Raw genomic sequence first — 22291 nt, forward strand, 5'->3', positions numbered from 1 at the left:
GAACTGAGGGCAGCCCTCTAGACATTTGACAGTGACAGTGTCAGAGGTAGAGTCTATGGTGTTCATGCTGTGCTTGGCTTCAGCAAGGGGGCATCAGTCAACTACCTAATAAGCCAGCCATATGACTGAAAATTATTTTTGTGAATATCAATGACATTTGAAGTAAGATTATACAGATTATTGCTAAAAAATACCTTAACAATTCATGTTTATGATATTGTACAGAGCTTCAATCATCTTGCTGGAGATAATATCATAGAATTCTTGCAGACCATGCACTAATTTGGATAGACACTGTTTGACAGGGATGGTTATGGGATATTAATCGTTGAGCAGATTAGGTAAAGATTGTGGAAAAATGGGTAGATGGTGCTGACCACTGTGGTCTGGGAGATGACAATACAAAGGGCTATGGGAACTTTGGGAAGGAGAAGTGAGTTGGCATGATTATTAAATACCAAACAATTAAAGCAGGCAGGTGCAGGCTCTTTAAACGACTCCAAAGTAAGTCTCAAACCTTCACATCAGACCTGTTTCCATGTATGAAATCTGTGCAAATTTGCAAATCTTGGTTACCTAGCAGAATTTTGTGCAGATGAATAGGTGAGTGCTCTATGTCAGTTGAGAATACTGTCCATCTCCAGTTGCCTGTCTGCATATATAATATCAGAGATCGTGTTCTTATTGAATACAATATTATAAGTAGATTTTTGATATAAATTCTGTTGCACAGTGTGCAAAAGTATAAAGCTTCCGGAATGTAATTTTGATTGCTCCTTGGCATTGATTGGACTCTAAATATAGTAAACTATCCTGGCCTACTTCAAATTAATCTTCATTTGTTTCAGAACAATTTAAGGACTATATGACCTTTATTTCTGTCATCCTTTAGTTGTTTAATCTTGTCTCCAATGTATTTTTAATTTGTAAGTTATCGTCTCCAGTTCAACTGATGCCTTACTAATGTAATCAGCTGGGAATGAGTTTCTGAATCTAAATTACTGCTTTAATAGAATGTGTAGCAATCTTCACATCAGCCTCTGGACTGGAGTAACTCATTTGGAATTTTGTCAGCCTGTGCACCATCAGGTTATCGCTTCAGTAATTATCTGGCTTATTCTGTTCTTTAAGCAATCTTCTTATCTGTCCTCCAGCACTGTCTTTCTGTTTTCAGTGGTTCAAAGTTATGATTTAAATACTAAGATTAAATGCATACAGTAACATCAGAAAAAGACCAATGCCTTATAAAACCTTAGCTTTATAAGGTACTGGTCAGACCGCACCAGGAGTATTGTGAGCAATTTTTGGTCTAAGGAAGGATGTGCTAGCTTTAGAGAGGGTCCAGAGAAGGTTCGTGAGAATAATTCCAGGACTGAAAGATTTAATGCTTGAGTGCTTGATGGCTTTGGGCCTGCATTCGCTGGAGTTTTTAGAAGAATGGTGGAGGGGGGGGTGGATCTCATAGAATCCTATTGAACGTTGAAAGGCCTGGATAGAGTAGACATGGAGCGGATGTTTCCTCTAGTGGGGGAGTCAAGATCGAACGAGCACAGACTCAGAGTAGAAGGACATCCCTTTACCACAGAGATGAGGCGGAATTTCTTTAGCCAGAGGGTGGTGAATCTGAGGAATTCATTGCTACCATTGGTTGTGGAGGTCAGATCATTGGGTATTTTTAAGATGGAGATTGATAGATTTTTGATTAGGACAGGCATCAAAGGTCACAGGGAGATTGCAGAAGAAAGGGGTTGAGAGGGATAATAAGTCAACCATGACGGAATGGTGCAGCAGACTTGCCATTCAGTAGGCAAAATGGCATAATCCTGCTACTATATCTTATGGTCTTATGGCCTAAAATATAAATGTAGATATAATATAGCATTATGAAATGTTAAATTATAAATAGAAGTGCATATGTTTAACTTATTTTAATATTTTTGTTGTGTTAAATGCCTGAAAAGGAACAAACAATAACATATTTATTTCTGCTTTTCAGAATGTCACAGATTTTGAGCAGGTCATTAATGGTGACAGTGTTAATACATCTGTAATTTTAGCCAACTTGACCAAATTCAGTCACTATAAACTGTGGATGTTAGCCTGCTCTTCCCTGACAGATGAAATTCAGATGAGTGAACTGATTGATGTACACACTGAGGAAGATGGTAAGTTTGTAATTCGGATGTTTTGGGAGTCAATAGCATATAGTGACTGAGATATTAAACTAAATTTTAATTAGCCAATTAAGATAGGCAGTCTGTGCATAATTTTGTGACTGGTTTGAAACTTTTTTCAGTGCCGTCAGCTCCTCCGCAAGACCTGGTGATAATAAACTATACAGCAGATTCCGTCTTGGTTAGCTGGAAACCTAGTCCTATGCCAAATGGTATTGTGGAACTCTACAGTTTTAAAATAATTGACAACACAAATGGAAGTATATATTTTAAGGTACCACTTGAAGCTTTAGTTTTGATTTGAGTATTCTATTTATTCTGGTATACCAGTCAAAGTACTCAAGATACTCAAAGTATGTGTGTGTATATGGTTGGTTGGCATCCGTCTGTCTTGAAGGGCAATGGGCAGAGATGATCGTCATCACAAGCCTGGGTGGAAGGCATGGAGATCCTGAGATGCCCAGTCATCAAGATACCCCTCTCTGCAAAGCAATATACTTGCTATCAGCTTAGCTGCAGGAGCTGCTGGAAGGAAGTTCAATGATGTCCACCTGCCATAGGAGCTCCTCTCTAGATTTGCTGCCTGGGTTTACTCCCATAGCCTTCGTCTCTCCTGCCCACAAGGCAGTGGGGCTGCTTACCCATAGCTGGGGTTCTGGTTCACAAGTGCCAGCGTGCGTTCACACACCAGTGAGCCTGCGTGCTGCATGCAGGGGCCAGACCTCCTCCCCATCCTCTGTAGTTCAGCCTGAGTCCAACAGAAGTTCAGTTTCTGTGTATTGCCAGCGAGGAGGCACTACATGAGGCTTGCTGTTGGAAAGGCTATGTATTGGCAGGGAGAGACTTACACATTCAGCTCTCCTTTTCGCAAGACTGCTAGCCAGCAGTGGAAGCTGAAAGTGAGAACAACAAGCACTTCCCACCACACTACCACACTAGACACGTCTCCTCAGCCATTTTGACATTTATTTTACATTTCGCCCAATTAAGATGTTATGCCAATTTTTCATAGAAATAGTTATCAAGGTATAAAAAAGACAAGCTACCATTTAACCTTGTAACAACTTATATATTTAAATGAAGTACAGAGCAAATCAGAACACTGAACAGGACACACAAAATGCTGTGAAACTTAACAGCTCAGGCACCATCTATGGAAACGAGTAAACAGTCAACTTTTCAGGCAGAGAACCTTCATTAGGACTGATGAAACTAGAACACTGCCGGTATTTTAGTACTATAAATCTGTGTATTGGTTCCTAATAGTTATCGGCAGAGGAATTCATCAAGTGCATACTGCCATGTTCTTTTGATTGACTGTAAATGAAAAAAATCAGCTCTGACATTGAGTGCAGATAATGAACTGCCTTCATTGCCTTTCTGCATGACGTAGTGTTGTAACCCAACAATACATTTCCTGACATCCTGTGCAGGTCATTAGCTCATGTTCAGATTCTTCATCACTTTCCTAGTCTTCATACAGTATTTAAAGTCAAATAAAAAAACAAAATATTTAAAAATCACTGCTTTTTGAATTGGTGTCCATCAGCCCAAATGCTGAACATACTCAAGAACATGCAACTATAATGGCATTTCAAACTGTTCACTCTAAGCATGGTGTTGTGTCCAACAGCCACACGAGCGGATGCAACTGAGCTGACACTAGTTGCAAACTGTTCAGAAACCGTCTCCTGTCCCAATTAAGTGGCATATTATCCCAAATAAACAAAAGGAATCCTAGCTATTTTCTTGATTAATTTTTGTTCTTTAAGCATTTTCCCAAATAAGTGGCTGCCCTGATTAACTGATGGCCCACTGGCTCGATGATATCCACTGTATATACACTCAACGGCCACTTTATTAGTACCTTTTGTAACTAATAAAGTGGCTACTGAGTGTATGCTTGTGGTCTTCCGCTGCTGTAGCCCGTGCATTCAGAGATGCTCTTTTGTACACCTCTGTCGTAACACATGGTTAATTGAATTGCTGTTGCCTTCCTGTCAGTTTGAACCAGTCTGGCCATTCTGCACTGAACTCTTTCATTAACAAGGTTTTTTCATCCACAAAATGCTGCTCACACTGGATGTTTATTATTTCATAGAGGGACTGTTGTATGTGAAAATCACAGGAGATCAGTTTCTGATACACTGTACACCCTGTCTGGCACCAACAATGATTTCACTGTCAAGGTCACTTAAATCACATTTCAGCTCTGTTCTGATATTTGGGCTGAACATCAACTGAACTCATGACCAATATCTGCATGGTTTTATGCATAGAGTTGCTGCCATGTGATTGGCTGACTTGATATGTGTATTAACGAGCAGGTGTACCTAATCAAATGGTCACAGAGTGTATATGCAAGGTATGTAAAATGTTTACTTCATTCTCAAAGATAACGGTAACCAGTAATGATATCAAAAAGACTCTTGAATGTCTCTATGTACCCTGTTCTACATAACAACATTTGCAGAAATAGTACCCATACAAATTCTATATCAACAAAATGTGAAGATATCTGATCTAAATAGGATAAATACCATAATACCTGCTAAATTATGCAATTCCTTGATGGTAATTAATTAACAATATAATTTGCTGTTTATATATTCCAATCAATTTTTTTGCTTAGTCCTTCAAAGTATTACTTTGTCCACAACATAAAACACATTATAGGGAACAATATTCTAATACCAACAAAAAATATGATATTAAAAATCTCACTCCATTTTCTTCTATGTTTTAAGAATGTATCAGGATCATTTCAGGAAGCAAGACTCACTGGCTTTGAACTACTGCATGAATATTTCATCAGTGTATCAGCTTTTACAAAAATGGGAAATGGAGATCAATTCAGTAATACTGTAACTTTCAAAGTAAATGAATCAGGTTTGTTCACCCTTGATGTTTAATTTAGGTTGTTTTAAGTATGTAAGTTTGTTCTATCATAAAATAATGCTGTCAATTTTATTTAATTATTATTAATAGAGATACAGAATAGGCCCTCTTGGCCCTTCGAGCTGTGCTGCCCAGCAATTCCCCAATTTAATCCTAGCCTAATCATGGGACAGTTTATAATGGCCTATTAGCCTACCAAACGGTATATCTTTGGACTGTGGGAGGAAACCTATGAGGTCATGGGGAGGACATACAAACTTCTTACAGGCAGAGGTGGGAATTGAACCCTGGTCACTGGTACTGTAAAACGTTGTGCTAACCACTACACTACCATGCCACCCCTTGTGCATTGGCATCTAATAGTTATGCTTTGCCTTTTAATTTATATGATTTATGTGGTTCTACCAAACAGAATCATCAGAAAATATTTGATTTGCAATTTTTCAACAAACGTTTTTGCTTTCCTGGCAGTTTCTTCAGCATAATTTCCACTAGAAGTGCAATTTACATGTGTAAGGTTTAGGTCTCAGGTCAGTCTGTCATACCTATGTCAGTATGGCAAACCTGCAGTGTTCTGTCAAAATCAAAATGTGAAAAATACACAGCTGCTGACATCTCTATTGGTTACTCAGGTAGAATTGATAAAGATAGAAATAGCAAGGCAAAATAAATCACGTGATGTACTGGAATTATATTAATTTTGATTATTTGATTTGATTTTGGAACACAGTCAATCATTTGGCGTTCAAACCATTACAATAGGACCCAGGATCAAATGTAGCCATAGAAGCCTGTTTCTTTTTTCATCACCTTGGAAAGTAGGGAGATACTTAGTGGTAACGGCTTGGAGGATATTGAAGCAAAGTGTTAATTGTTTAGCAAACTTTTTTTTAATGTCAAGGGGCCAATGATGAATTTGTGTAGTCTGCTAAATATCTGTTCATCTGAATCCACGACATATAAGACCAGGAGCAGTAACTCATCCACTAGCTTTGTATGGATTAAATCATTATTCTCTCTGAAGTGGTAGGGTTTATCCACATCATTTATTACCGTTACTTGTTCGGAACCTGTGCAGAAATTTGACTGAGAAAATGCAGCTGCATCATGGAAGAATCTTGGGAATTATGCACTCACTTATTGAGCTTTCTTGTGGCTACACACAAGATATGTGATCATTGAAAGAGTGAAATCTCTGACGTTTCACAAATGTTACTGTGAATTTAGGGCATGCTCTGATCACGTGTCCAGACAACACCATTCTGAAACTGGGAACCCCTCTTGAGATGCAACCCGAGCAGATGCTCTGTTGCCCTTGAATGTGCTTATCTTAGTGCTTGACTGAACAATTAACCAATTTGCTTTCTGATACATCTATATATGACCAATAACAAAAATATGAATGTTACCATTTTCCTGTCCCTGCCTGGAAAACAGAAATAAAAATGGAGTATATTGCTGTCTTTTATAGCCAGTGACATAACAAGGAGTGGGACCAGAAGGCATTAGTGTCTTTCTGAGGAAGCATCAAAGGTATTCGCTACATAGAGAAGTTAATTAAGAGGAATTTCTGTGCTTTGGTGGCGAGGGGCTACTCCCAAGCATGACCCCACTGCTAACCCTACCCCTGACTGCAACTAGTGCCTCTTTGGTCACCAATTATCTTCTTCTCCCTTATGGCCGGGGCTAGTCTTCTTTCGCCCAATACAACATTCTTCCATTTTCCGTGTATAAACCATGAATGCCACAGTGTCCGAAAAACTGCTCTTAGAATAACAGTTCCACAGTGAACTAAGTGTAGAGGTTCCTGGCTTTCAATGCTTTGATGAAAGTCAGACAATTCCTGCCGTACTCCCTTGCTAACCTTTTTTTTTTTCTAAATTTTATTTAAATTTTTAAATGATTACAAGTGAAGAGAAAAAAGATATGTGACCCTTCCCCCCTCCCCTTAATCCCTCCCCCCTAACTACCCTATATAAAAAAAAATTAAGAAAGAAAGAAAAGAAAGAAAGAAAGAGTGCCTGGTTGTTGGTAGGTCTCCACATGCTCCATGGAGTTCTTAATAACTTTAGTATATATATTTATTTTTTTTTCCCCAAGTAGCCATTAATTTTCTCTTCAGAGCACCTATATATTTAATCCTGTCTTTTGTAAATAAGGGCCCCAGATTTTCAAAAATGTTTCATATTTATCTCTTAAGTTATAAGTAATTTTTTCTAATGGAATACAGCCATAGATTTCTTTTTTCCAACAATCTATACTTAAATATGTATCTGATTTCCAAGTAATTGCAATAGCCTTTTTGGCTACAGCCAGCGCAGTTTTTATAAATTCTTTCTGATATTTATTAAGTTTGAGTTTTGGTTTTGTCCCTTCAATATCACCTAGTAAAAGTAATATTGGATTATGAGGAAGTTTTATTCCCGTAATTTGTTCCAATAAAAGTCTTAAATTTGTCCAAAAAGGTTGAATTTTAGAGCAAGACCATGTAGAATGTAAAAATGTACCAGTTTCTTGGTTACATCGGAAACACTGATCAGATAAACTTGGATTTAATTTATTTATTTTTTGTGGTGTAATATATAATTGATGTAAAAAATTATATTGCACTAATCTTAACCGAACATTTATTGTATTTGTCATACTGTCAAGACACAGTCTTGACCAATTTGTTTCTTCAATTTTAATATTCAAATCACTTTCCCATTTTTGTCTTGACTTATGGACTCCTTGTTTAGTTGCCTGGTTTTGAATCAAATTATACATACAAGATATAAATTTTTTAATATTTCCTTTTTGAATTAAAATTTCTATTTCTTTAGATTTCGGCAATAACATTGTTTGACCTAGTTTTTCTCTTATATAAGCCCTTAATTGAAAGTAACAAAATAAAGTGTTATTTGATATTTTATATTTATTCTTTAGTTGATCAAATGACATTAATATACCTCCTTCAAAACAATCTCCTATATATTTAATCCCTTGTTGAAACCAATTATATAAAAGTTGATTATCCATTGTAAAAGGAATAAGTCTATTTTGAATTAAAGATCTCTTTGCTAATAAAGATTTTTTTGTCTCATCATCAACATTTATCTTATTCCATAAATCAATCAAATGTTTTAATATAGGAGATTCTTTCTTTTCCCGTATCCATTTAGATTCCCATTTATATATAAAATCTTCTGGTACGTTTTCTCCTATTTTGTCCATTTCTATTCTAATCCATGCCGGTTTATCTTCCTCAAAAAAAGATGCCTTGCTAACCTTGATCTCCAATGGGAACCTTGTTGTGCCAAGTTGAATTATGGAACGCACTGTTAGGATTACCCATGGTGGTAAGGTCAAGGGAGAGGTTCCAGACAAAGTGCAATCCATCCAGGACCTCAACAGTGGAGCTGGCAGAAGGTGATAACACATCACTACAGCAGTGATAGATGAGGAAGGCTGCAGCAGTGAAGGGCTCCCAGTCGCCTTACATTGCATTGGGCCTCGACCCTGAACTGTCAAGGCTGTGTGGTGGCTTCCTGTGCATCAGTCTCCCCACTTTAAACAAAGACACATCCAGGGGTTCTGCATTAAGGGAATAGACAACCCCTTAAGAGAACATCACACTCAACTCGAGTGATCATGCATATGTACGATTTACAAACGTAAATAGAGACGTAGAAGGCTGCCGAAGCTATTATCTGGAGCTAAATACAAACTACTGGATTAATTCAGTGGTTCAGGAAAATTCACCCTGGTGGGAGGTGCAGCCGTCTTGTTCTCCTGGCCCCCAGGTTCGGGAGTATTTGTTGCCTCCAGCCATCGGGCTCCTGGACCAGCTTCACTTGCCTCAGTGATGAACGGACTCCTCAGCCTGGACTCTCACTTTCAGGCACTCTGCAACCATCGGGTCCCTGGGCCAGCTTCACTCCGCTCAGTGATGAACGGACTCCTCAGCCTGGACTCTCACTTTCAGACACTCTGCAACCATTGGGTCCCTGGGCCAGCTTCACTCCGCTCAGTGATGAACGGACTCCTCAGCCTGGACTCTCACTTTCAGACACTCTGCAACCATCGGGTCCCTGGGCCAGCTTCACTCCGCTCAGTGATGAACGGACTCCTCAGCTGGACTCTCTCTTTCAGGCACTCTGCAGCCATCGGGTCCCTGGGCCAGCTTCACTCCGCTCAGTGATGAACGGACTCCTCAGCTGGACTCTCTCTTTCAGACACTCTGCAACCATCGGGTCCCTGGGCCAGCTTCACTCCGCTCAGTGATGAACGGACTCCTCAGCCTGGACTCTCACTTTCAGGCACTCTCCAGCCATCGGGTCCCTGGGCCAGCTTCACTCCGCTCAGTGATGAACGGACTCCTCAGCTGGACTCTCTCTTTCAGGCACTCTGCAGCCATCGGGTCCCTGGGCCAGCTTCACTCCGCTCAGTGATGAACGGACTCCTCAGCCTGGACTCTCACTTTCAGACACTCTGCAACCATCGGGTCCCTGGGCCAGCTTCACTCCGCTCAGTGATGAACGGACTCCTCAGCTGGACTCTCTCTTTCAGACACTCTGCAACCATCGGGTCCCTGGGCCAGCTTCACTCCGCTCAGTGATGAACGGACTCCTCAGCCTGGACTCTCACTTTCAGACACTCTGCAACTCGTGTTCTTTGTATTGTTTGTTTACTTTTTATTTGCATGATTTGACCTCTTTTACATAAGTCTTTGTTTTGTGTTTTTTTTGTAGATTTTATTGTATTTCTTTATTTTCTTGTGGGTGCCTGCAAGAAAATTAATCTCAAGTTTGTATATAGTATGTATACTTTGATAATCAATTTACTTTGAACTTTAAATGTACATATTAAACTGGTGACTCATTAGTTTCTGTCTCCAATCCAATTTTATGTCTTCACTTTTAATAGGAACTTAAGAAGTAGAAACAGGAATATGTCAATGAGGAATGAGGCCCCTCAAGCCTTTTCCCCTACAGATCACACTTTCCCTGTTTGACCCCTCTCACCTGTAATGAAATAGAAATATTGTTAATCCAGTGAGATAACAATCTCACTGCTCATGTATTGTTTCAATATCATTTTTTATAAATAAACTTAATGAAATGATCAACATACAAAAAAAGAAAAAAATGTTTGGATAAAATTTGTCAGTACAGTCTTGTCTTTATCTGGACCTCAGTTTAATCTCTTTTACAGTTCCAGATGCCATCCAAAATCTTCACTGCAATGCAACAAGTTGGCAATCGATCACAATCAAATGGGACCCACCCTTAAAATCAGACGGAATTATCATTTATAATATACTTATATTTGGAAATAATGTTCAAAAAGTTTTGTCCAGAGATCATATGTATACTTTTACAGCACTTCAATCAAATACTTCTTATCAGCTGAGTATAGCAGCGGCTAACTCTCTGGGCCAAGGAGAAAGCAAAAACTGTACCATTACGACATTAACAGAAGCAGGTATACCTTTCATAAGATTTAATCTGAAGTATTCACACCCTGAAAACCTCCAAGATGTGTAATAAATTTATGTTTACATTTATTAGAAAATTTAATTTTGTTAAAGTTACTGTTTGTTTTATATGCTGACAGTATGTGTATGTTACATTTTATTATCCATCTTTAAGTATTCTTGAACTGAAGATGCAGTTAGGATTCAACCGCATCTGGACTGGAGTCACACATTGACCAGACCCATGAACGGCAGCAGGTTACCTTCACATGAGGAAACCTCAGTTAAATACCTGAATTTGAACTTCCTCACAGCTCTTTTGGGATGTGAACTCTCAGATCTAGGTTGTTAGCTGTATTTCTGGGTTAGTTATAACTTCAGCATCATTTCCTATTCTGACTGACACAAGACAAATCCAAGTTGACTTTGTCTTTTCTGAAAGTAAAATGTTACAATTCATTACTTGACCTACGATTTTTAATTAATAACGGGAAAGAAAATGCCCTGAGTGATATACATGGAGATATGGAACTAGGTGCATTGAGAAATCAGTTAGCAGAAGCATCAAATGCTGTGCAGTTCATTCTAGCTCAAAATGGAGTAGAGGGCAACAGTATGTGAAGGGAAGAGGATTGGTCCAACTTTATGACTCGGTCTTAGAGAAATTCCAGATGGCATGGTCAGCTTAAAGTAAGAAGGATCATTGATTCTATTATGGATTTATTAAGTATGCCCACAGAAAATGAATCTCAGAGATGGATATGTTGACATATATGTACTTTGATAATAAATTTACTTTGACCTTATGCATATGGGAATGTTGTGCATAACTGCACTTAAAGGATTCAGAAACAGTCATGGAACTGTAAAGTTCTGCTCCATTTAATGAATCCGATGACACTGATTATCTAGTAATAATGCAGTACTCTGTGACAGGTATGGAAATAAGTTCTGATTGTACTGCTTGTTTCTTAATATTTCCAAATCATTAATTCACACAACTAGCACAGACTATACACATGATGGACAGAGTGAATGCACCATATCCTCACTTCTTGTGGTAGGAGGCCTGAGATTATCCATCCCTGGGTTTGCATTGATAATGGCTGCAGACTGTTAGTGACAAACCAGTGGACACAGTGGGTACCTTGTTGGAATTGCACTGCAGGAAGTATAGTACTCTGGCCTCACATTCTGCATTAAAGAGGGAGAGGCAATCATATTAGTAATTGCTAGGGAGGCAAAGGATCAAGAGGATTGTTGACCTGATAATACATAAATGTAAAATGGTTGACTTCCCATTTTCAGGAATAGCTTTGGGTAAGCCCTTTAAAGACTACTTATTGGGCTATTTCTGCAACACATGTTCATGAAAATAAATCTTGAACCTTACAAAGGAGATTGTAATAGTTTATATATTGCATGTTCATACAAATTAGAATATGGTCCCATCAGCATCTGGTCAACTATACTGTGCAGTGTTCTTCAGAATAAATGAGAAGAATCGAAACACTACCACAAACATTAATTCCTTTCACCACCAGTATATTCTGGGCACAGTTTGCACCATCTGTAAAATGCACTGCAGTAACTCACCAAGGTTTCTTTCACAGCACCTCACAACCCAGCCACATTGAAAAACAAGGACAGGAAACATATGAGGCCAGCTGCGGTTTCCCCTTCAAGATGCACACCATCATGACATGGAAGTTTATCCCCACTGCCATCATCATTGATGGCTGGCTGGTGGCGTAGTGGCATCAGCACCGGACTTCGGAGCGAAGGCTCCCGAGTTTGAATCCAGCCGGTTCCCTTGCACGCTTTCTTAGTTGAGCATCAAGGTAGCAACTTGAAAAAAAATCAAAAAAGCCCGCTAAAAAAAAACGCTGTCATGACGACATCCCGATGACTACACTTGGAGTTAAGGGCTTTCTTCTTCTCCTCCTCCTCCATCTCCATCATCCTGAAATTCCCTACCCAGCAGGAGTATTGGAGTGCCTTGAGCAGATGGCTGCAGGGCTCAAGAAGTAACCTGAAATTCTGAAAAACAATTAGGAATAGGAGTTACAAGCTAAACTTGACATTGATGCCCCAGCCTGTAAATGAATAAAATTAACATGGTACAAAAAGATTTACTTTGTAAGATATAGCAGTTGTGGCCTTTGAAATTGAAAGCGGTTGAAATTCTAAACAGAGGTGTCATTCATAGTTCATGTAGGTTTATGATTCATTGAATAACACTGAGATGTAAGATCTGGGTTATCTTTATATTTATAAAATAAATTTGTAAAGCAGAAGCAATGATTAATGAAATTATACCTTTCAGTCCCAAGTGCTCCTAGGAATCTCGAAATAGTTGGCACTCAATCAACCCATGTTATTTTGAGGTGGAAACGGCCGGATATTATACCTGGTCATTTAAGGTTTTTCAGGATCAGCCTGCAGTTACGTTCTGCATCTTGCATGGACTGGCAAAATCAAGAATGCATTGAAGCTGAGAGAATTGAAAGCTATGAGATTGAGGGCGATAATAACACCATGGACACCATTGTATCTAAATTAAAGAAGTTTCGATGGTACAGATTTAGGGTTTCTGTTGGTACAAACGCTGGCTTTAGCAACTATTCAGATTGGATTTCAGCAAAAACAACTGTTGGCTGTAAGTATGGATTGAAATAATTGTCAAGATATGTCAGTAAATGTACAGCGATGATAGTTTACTTGTTTTGCAATGAAATTATATGTTTCCCTTCAAGTAAACTTTCCATTCCCCTGAATTCCACTAACAAAATAATTTCTTGTGAAAATTTTTATGATGACTTTGTAAAATGTTTGACGTCCGCAAAAATGAATGTGAACTAGACAGCTAGGACTAGAATATAAAAACAAGGATGGAAGGTTATGTCTTTATAAGCACTGGGGGGGGGGGGGGGGGGGGTGTGGCCTCACTTGAAGTACTGTGAGCAGTTTTGGGCCCCTCATCTAAGAAGTGATGTGCGGACATTGGAGAGGGTTCAAAGGAAGTTCACAAAAATGACACCATGATTGAAAGGCTTGTCACATGAAGACCGTTTGATTCCTGTACTCAGTGGAATTCAGAAAAACGAGAGGTGACCTAATTGAAACCTATTGAATTTTGAAAGGCCTTACTAGAGTGGATGTGGAGAGGATATTTGCTGTGGTAGGAGAGTCTAAGACCAGAGGACGCAGCCTCAGAATAGAGGGGTGTACATTTAGAATGGAGATGTAGAGGAATTTCTTTAACCAGAGAGTGGTGACTCTGTAAAATTCATTGCCACAGGCAATGTGGAGTCCAAGTCTTTAGGTATATCTAAAGCAGAGGTTCAGAGATCCTTGATTAGTCAGGGCATGTAGGGATATGGGAAGAAGGCAGGAGACTGGAGCTGAGAGGGAAAATGGATCACCCATAATGAAGTGGCGAGCAGACTTGATGGGCCAAATGGCCTGATTCTGCTCCTATATCTTGTGGTCTTATAGACAAAAATACTGTTTGAAGAGTAATGCTATATATAAAATAGCATTCCATATTTGTTTTTTTAAGGTGCTCCTGCATTAAAAACTTTTTTATTTATAATATTTGATTGAGATGTACTAATAACTGTTCCATACATAGCAAAGTATGTCGTGCTGACATAAAAAATATACAGTGTACTTATTGACACAAGTTCAAATATTCCCATTCAGTGGTCATAGCCTGTCCTTTAAAGAAACTGTTTAAGCTACTGTGAGGATGAGTCAGAAATGATATAATATCCAGATTTACCTTCCAACAAATCTGTTCTAGCTCCAGCTTCTGCAGCCGGGCAACAAAGTCAGCCCTTGACCTCTGTTACAGCCCAAATCCCATCGCAGCAATAGAAGCATGATAATCAGGAAATTATGGGTATTAGTTACAGAAAATGCATTACTGTGGAAAGCAGAGAAACAGTGTTCAGAACAGGAAGTGGACAGCTTTTCTAGGAATGAGAGAATGAGAACAGAGAATTCTTGCACAGAAAGTTACTATGATTTATAAGGAAGAGACACAGAAATGTCCATATCCAGCAGTACTTACTGAGCTTGATTTAACACTACTTTAAATAAAGCAGTGACAGCCCCTGGGATTCCAACTAAAGTTCATCAAAATCACTATATAAGATGTCATACTAGGCAATTTTTCAGTTATACATTTAAGATGTCCTTTTCAGAAATAATGACTTTTGGTGAATATACATTTCATTAGCCAATGCCACTGTGTATGAAATTTCATGAAAATTAGTGTAACTAAAAATATTGTATCTTGGTACCAAAATATGAAATTTGTATTCTACTTGTAATACCTTGATCTTTTCAGGTATTTCAACTTCAACTTTAGCTCTTGTATTCCTTCTTCTCCAACCCTTTTGCTTTCCCACCCACCTGGATTTATCTGTCAAACTGGAGGAACTCAGCAGGTTGGGCAGCATCCGTGGAAATGAACAGTCAACGTTTCGGGCCAAGACCCTTTGTCAGGACTGAAGAGGAAGGGGGCAGGGGCCCTTTAAAGAAGGTGGGGGGAGGGTGGGAAGGAGAAGGCTGGTAGGTGCCAGGTGAAAAACCAATCAGGGGAAAGATTGAGGGGAAGCAGGGAGGGGATAGGCAGGAAAGGTGAAGAAGGAATGTACGGGGAAAGTGTGTAGTAGAAGAAGGCAGAATCATGAGAGAGGTGATAGGCAGCTGGAGGAGGAGGCAGAGTGAAAATGGGATGGGGGAAGGGAGAGAGGGGGAATTACCGGAAGTTGGAGAATTCGATGTTCATACCAAGGGGCTGGAGACTACCCAAACAGTGTATGTGGTGTTGCTCCTCCAACCTGAGTTTGGCCTCATCATGGCAGTAGAGGAAGCCATGCATGGACATAGATGAGCAACACCTCATATACCGTCTGGGTAGTCTCCAGCCCCTTGACATGAACATCGAATTCTGCAACTTCCGGTAATTCCCTCCCTCTCCCTTTCCCCATCCCAGTTTCACTCTGCCTCCTCCTCCAGCTGCCTACCACCTCTCTCATGATTCTGCCTTCTTCTACTACACAGTGCTTTCCCCTTACATTCCTTCTTCACCTTTCCTGCCTATCCCCTCCCTGCTTCCCCTCCCCCACCCCTTGATATTTCCTCTGATTGGTTTTTCACCTGGCACCCACCAGCCTTCTCCTTCCCACCCTCACCCACCCTCTTTATAGGGCCCCTGCCCCCCCCTCTTCAGTCCTGACGAAGGGTCTCAGCCTGAAATGTTGACTGCTCGTTTCCACGGATGCTGCCCGACCTCCTGAGTTCCTCCAGCTTGTTGTACATGTTGATTTGATCCCAGCATCTTCAGTGTACTTTGGATTTATCTGTCACCTTCTTGCTTGTTCCCCCTTCCCCTCACCCCTTTTTTATTCTGGTGTCTTTGCCCCCCCCCCTTCATTTCCAGTCCAGATGAAGGACCTTGGCAGAAATGTCAACTGTTTATTCATTTTCTTAGATACCATTTGAGCTTCTGAGTTCCCTGAGCATTTTGTGTCTATGGCTCTGGATTTCCAGCATCTGCAAAATCTCTTGTGTTCATGCAAATTCCTGATGGTTCGACATCTTGTTCATCAAGTGATGTTATAGCACTCCCTCTCCACCCATTGGGTCCTTGCTCCCCATTCCCTGGCCACTTACCAGGATGCTGATTCCCAGTTCTCTTTAAACTCACTGAGTTCTGTTGGCTGGGACCTCTTTAAACCCACTTGATTCAGTTTCACGTTTTCCTGTTAAAAGTACCACATTCACTGGAAAATTTATTATTCAACCATCTTTTAAAAAAAAAGTGAACTAAGAGTCATTCAGAGCATTGATAGAATAGCACGTGGTAGTCCAAGAAACTTGCTAGACAGGGACCACCGAAGTTCAAAGAATGCTGAATTCACGGCTGCCATTAGAAAGGATACTGTAGAGCTGCAGATCGACGGTCCACTTGAATAACAAGGAAAGAAATATATTTTCATTAACCACATATCTCAAAATACATTGTTGTATGCAAGGAAATCTAAGTCTTCATGACGTTACTGCAATCGAAAGCTTGATGGACACAGTCCTCTTTTGCTCTACCTCCTCAGGGCCTGACGATAGAAACAAATCCCATCAATACCGGTGTATTCTGACTTCCACAAGCAGCCTTATTATCCCAAACATCCAGCTGGGAGGGAACCACCTCCTTCCTTTTATCCATTCTCCTTGAACATTTCTATTCACTTAATGCCAATTCCTCATTACGACAATCATAATCCTTGGGTGAAACTTCCAGAACTGCTGTTGGGAGAGGAGAATCAAGTGCAAAATGAGAAATGTTTCTGGCAAAATGTTAACTATTCAACTCCTTTCTTCATACTTCCTTATAATATTCTAATGAATTAAAATTCTGTTTAGTACTGCATCACTGATTTGAAATACTACAGTTTATACATTGCTCTAATCCCATTTATAATCACCTAATAGATTTTACATTCACAGTCAAGTGTATAGTTTTAAATCAAATCATGATTAGTTGATGTGAATAATGAATATTATAATTGTAATATTATAATTGCTCTGCACAACATTTTCAATATTGAACCATTTGAGAAGAAATAATTTTATTCTGCAGATCCAGATGACCCTCCAGAAAATGTCACTGTTACAGTAAAATCCTACGATATCATTGAGGTTGCCTGGGAAATACCTGCAGATCCACCTTCCTATCTTATTGATGTAATTCTGGTAAGAGATTTGCCTTGGCTAGCAAGAAAAAAATGAAAGCCATTTGTTTTCTGTACTCTGATGGTTTACAACAATTTTGACAAGTTTCTTCAAATAAACTGCCAGATGTTTAATTGACAATCTTGCTACTTCAGTACAGTAAGTATATTGTTTTGTCCATGAAACCGTATACTTTTAATTTCAGATGATATCACCCTTTAATTTATAGGTGACTTTCTTCCCTTTTCATAAGCACTTATGGTAAGGATGCATGTTATCGGACTTCTGTTCATCTCATTTTCTGAGCTAGTCATCAGGGCAGGTAGTCCAGGAACCTTCTCCCCGCCATTATCCAGCCTGACATAAGGAGAGGCATCTGAACTTCAGCATTTCTCCTCCACTAATGTAAAATTTTGGAAAGCATTTAAAGAAATCAATTCACATATCCTACAATCCGCAAAAAGTACAAACAAGTTCAAAGATTCAAAGTAAATGTATTATCAAAGTATGTATACATAATACAACTCTGGGAGTCATCCTCACACAGTAAAAGAAGTACCGGTAGTTTTGTGAACTGTCCGTGGGACGTCGTCGTTGGTCATGTTGTTCACTGGCACCGTCTTGTAAAACATCAAGTAAAACAAAAGCTCAGTTTTAAACAATTTTTCACCTAATTTGTGGAATAATTACTTGGTGAATTTGTATCACCTAGCTGGAAACCACTCCAACCAGATGCACAAATTTGGAAAATCATTCCTAATATCTTTATGAATCATTTGTTTAAAAAAGTCATATTGACATATAATTCCATTTAAATTACCGTAGTACAGCATTTGCAAATTTAATCCGAAGTACATGGGCAATTTAATGTTGGTTGTTTAAATTTTCTGCAGCAGTTGTTACACTGCTATGATTAGTTTTAGTTTTTTCAGAAAAACTGAAATAGTGCAATTATCAATGGGAGAAACAAAAGATTGAATAGCGTATCACTGATTTCAGTCATGGTTAGATCTCTGTAGGGTTAGTTGTACATCCATTAAAGTGTACCATCTAACACTATTAAATGGCGTTAGCTGTCTAAATATTTTAGCAGTTGCATTTGAGTTCAAGCAGAATCTCATAAATAACTGATATGATCAATAAAGGATCTAAAAAAAATCGAAGAATAACTTGTGGTAATTGAAATAGAAATCAATTTGCAATTCAAAATGTTTATCAGCACATTTTTTGATAATATGTAGCATAATAGTGCCCCATATTAGATTTTTAAATGAAGATAGAAAATTGAGTTTAGTGAGATTACTAATAAAAATAGTTATCAGCATAACATCAGGGAGATGAAGGAGACTGAGAGAAAAGTATGGCCACATTCTGGCAGAAATAGCTGTCAGTTCCACACACAACTTGTCAGTATTTTACTATGGAAGTGGCAACAAACTTGGGAATGTAGGCATCCACCGTTTTTCTGGCATCTACTCAAGAATAATCTCCTGATGACACTCAGAAAGTAAAGTACACAATAGAAGGCAATTCCAGCATTGCATTTATGAATCCACTGGAACAATCACCACCAGCATTATTAAATTTTTAAAATACCATAGAAGCTGTAAATCTGAAATGAAACATCATTTTGGAAACACTCAGTAAGTCGGGCAGCATCTGTGAAAAGAAAAATGGAGTAATTGATTCAGATTGAAGACTCTTTATCAAAACTGGGAAAGTGAGAAAAATGAGGCTGGCTTCAAATTGCGGAAGGAGTAGAGGTAGGATGGATAGGGCAAAGCAAATATTTCTGCTAGAGTAAGGCTAGTGTTACCCACATGATCCTGTCATTTACAAATCTGCCTAGTTGATGGATTAATCAGGGTAATTGGAGAGAGAGGTAAAAAACAACAAGAGGAGATTGATAAAGCTGTGAAATGCAGGACAGAGCTTTTGTCAAGATCTGAAACTGGAAGGAGAATGCTGGAAATACCCCATCAGATCCGTGAAGAGAGAAACATGACGTTAATGTTTCAGGTGAATAATCTTACAGAGAATTGGCCAGTTCTGATACAAGAAACAGAAGCAATTTCTTCAAAGCTGTTGCATTTGATATTGAGTCTCAAAGACAACAATGTGACCTGATGGGAGATGATGTCCTATTCCTCAAGCTTATGCTGGACCTCATTAAAACACTGCAGGATGCTGCAGACAGGTCAGAGTAGAAATCGGATGGAGAATAAAGGTAAGCAGACAAGTGGAAACCCAAGCTTGGCCCTGTGGTCTCAATGGAGGCAGGATTATGATTCAATTGAATTCTTAAAACTTAACTATGTAGTCTACATTGGAGAAACAAAAGCAGATTGGATGAGGTCTTTGTGAAACAATGCCATTTGATCCATAGGCACAAAGTAATCTAATACTTGCCTATCAGCTAAATTCTCCATCCCCTCCCAATCTGACCTATTTGCGGCTTCCTGCACTGTTCCAATTGAGGCCAGTTATAAGCTTGAGGAATAGCAACACATCTTCCATCTGAATGTGTTTGTGGTCTTTGTACTCAATATCTAACTCAACAAATTCAGATAACATTTTCTGCCTGTATCAGAACTACAGTGAGGTTGTCCACCTGCAGTAACACACAGTTTTTCTCCCTCCACAGTCACTGGCTGATTTGCTGGGCATTTCTAACTTCTGCTTTTGGTTTTAGGACTTGGCAGCAGCTCTCACCTTCATGTCATAGGTTTAATACATTGCTTTGTTTTTCCTCTCTCTCAACTACTCTTATTAATCTTGCAACCAAATGGGATCATCTTGGCAACCCTAACTTCGCTCTACCAGGGATATTCCCATTGTCTTATCCATCTCTCTGCACCGACTTTGCAACCTAAAACTCATTTGATTTTTCCATTTTCCCCGTTTTGATGACGGGTCTTTGACCCGAAAAATTAACTCTCTTTCTCTTTTCACAGATGCTGCCTGATCTGCTGAATGTTTCTGCATTTTCTGCTTTTATTACTGCACCAGGTTAGATCTGGAACAGGGAATTCTTATTTGATTTCAATAGAAGAAGGAAATTCCAAGGTATCACCATAAGTAATAGTACTTCTTGAACTTTCCTTAATTTGTGTATAAGCATTTTGTATGTTTTAAATTTGTTAACCATTTTTATTAGCTTGATTATTCCTTTGGAATTTTTTAAAGTAAGTTTGAAAGTGTTTTCACAAACTTGACAGTGGGTTGGCATTGTTATAGGCCATTTTTAAAGGTGGTATTTATTTTGACGAACGCAATGCTTTTAAATCCATCATTATATTGAAAATAGATAAAGCATGGAAAAAATGTATATACTTACTTAGTCTTGGATATATGTCAATCTTGAGATGTGTACAGGATATATATGAGTTAATGTCATATTCCAACACTATATTTTTAATTCCTTGCAGACAGATAATGGAGAAAGCACAATGACCATTGTTAGAACAGAAAAGCAGAACAAAACCTGTGAGATCTCTGGTTTAAAGCCATTCACTAGATACACTATAATCGTCACTGCATTCACAGGCAGAGAAGAAGAAGCCAAAGTTCACGGCAAAGCCAGTGAACCAGTCACCATTAGGACCCTTGAAACTCGTATGTACATAAAACATAAGTTGCACTTTAAGATATTTTCATGATTTATGAATGAGGATTTTTGTTGTATTTCCAAGTACAGTTTTGGTTTTGTTGTTAATAAGTCGTATTATATATCGAACATTGAATGGGTAGAGCCGAGTTAAGTTTCTGATGAGACTGTATTTTGTTCAGTAGAAATAACTGAGAAACGTGTGGGGCATTTGAGTAATCAATACTCTGTATCTGATATATGTTCCGCAACATTGTGGTCACAGCTTTGAATGTCCCCTCCACAATGGAACTGCAACATCAGTGAATTTACCATAAATGCATACATGAAGTGTAGGTGCTAACTGTTCATTTTAAACCATTTAAAATACTTACCATATGATCATGTACTGCGGAAATCTACATTTCCATTATGAGAGTTATGCTTCCCACCAGAACTATTAAGGCAGGAAGTTATGCACTTCACCCAAACCTTATCAAAGATCATGATTGATATGTCAGAATAACTCACTAAAACACTTATTTCTTAGTGCCTGAAGATGCACCACAGAATTTTACCCTTCAGAAAATACCAGATGAGGTGACGAAAGTCTATGCATCTTTCCTGCCACCATCTATGCCAAATGGTAATATTCATGGATACCAGGCTATCATTCACAAAGAAGGAGCAGCTGCTGAACCCAGAATAAACAATTTGACAACTGTGGAAAAGAACGAAACACTCAGTGTTGTCATAGAAGGGTTAAAAGGTGGAAACACATACAGCATATGGGTAAGAGACAACTTATCATTTCCGTTTCCATAAAACGGTCAATGTTCCCAGAATGTCAATAAGACATACATGTTTATCTTGTAATCATTTTTGGAGAATAATTAAGAGGTCACTTTCTCATTGAAAACTGATCTTGATTGTCTTATGGAGGCATGGAAGGAAGTGAGGAAATCACCAAACATTAAATGTTAATGAGCTTATTAAAAAGCTAACAGACCATTCCAACATCTGCACAAGCTCTTGTGTTTATAACAAACCACTGTACTTTATTCTTAAAGGGATAGAAAAGAGCAGGAGAGGAGTTATGTTTAAACTTGGATAGAACTTTGATTAGACAACTCTAGGAGAATTGAGAACATGTTTTCCTATAGTGAACTGGTCTCTGTAGAAAAGCATGGATATACATTTCTTTGTATAGAAAGCTAACCAACAGTTAATTAAAATAGGCTCTTAGATACTTGTAGAATAAAAGATTGATGATTTTTCTCCTCATAACTGGAGAGCTATTAAGTATTTCAAATAAAAGCTCTTTTAAATATTATTTTTATGAAAAACAATTTCAAAGTGCTTCAGTCATTTGATACTTCTGAAATTTCTGGTTCATTTTTGAGAATGGTGGATATAATTACTTGAATAGTGTGTTTT

At 38.7% G+C, this 22291-nt stretch overlaps 1 protein-coding gene across 1 annotated transcript in view; it reads left to right on the forward strand.

Moving 5' to 3' along the window:
• Positions 1-22291, forward strand: part of ptprq (protein tyrosine phosphatase receptor type Q) — a 167236-nt gene that overhangs the window by 100551 nt on the left and 44394 nt on the right. The window contains exons 37-44 of the mRNA XM_073059606.1: positions 1997-2165; positions 2297-2448; positions 4922-5063; positions 10266-10535; positions 12854-13186; positions 17177-17289; positions 20697-20883; positions 21405-21646. Of these exons, the coding sequence (XP_072915707.1) occupies positions 1997-2165; positions 2297-2448; positions 4922-5063; positions 10266-10535; positions 12854-13186; positions 17177-17289; positions 20697-20883; positions 21405-21646 (1608 nt within the window). The remainder of the gene's footprint in view (positions 1-1996; positions 2166-2296; positions 2449-4921; positions 5064-10265; positions 10536-12853; positions 13187-17176; positions 17290-20696; positions 20884-21404; positions 21647-22291) is intronic.

This window comes from Hemitrygon akajei, chromosome 10, assembly GCF_048418815.1.
Source record: "Hemitrygon akajei chromosome 10, sHemAka1.3, whole genome shotgun sequence".
NCBI lineage: Eukaryota > Metazoa > Chordata > Chondrichthyes > Myliobatiformes > Dasyatidae > Hemitrygon > Hemitrygon akajei.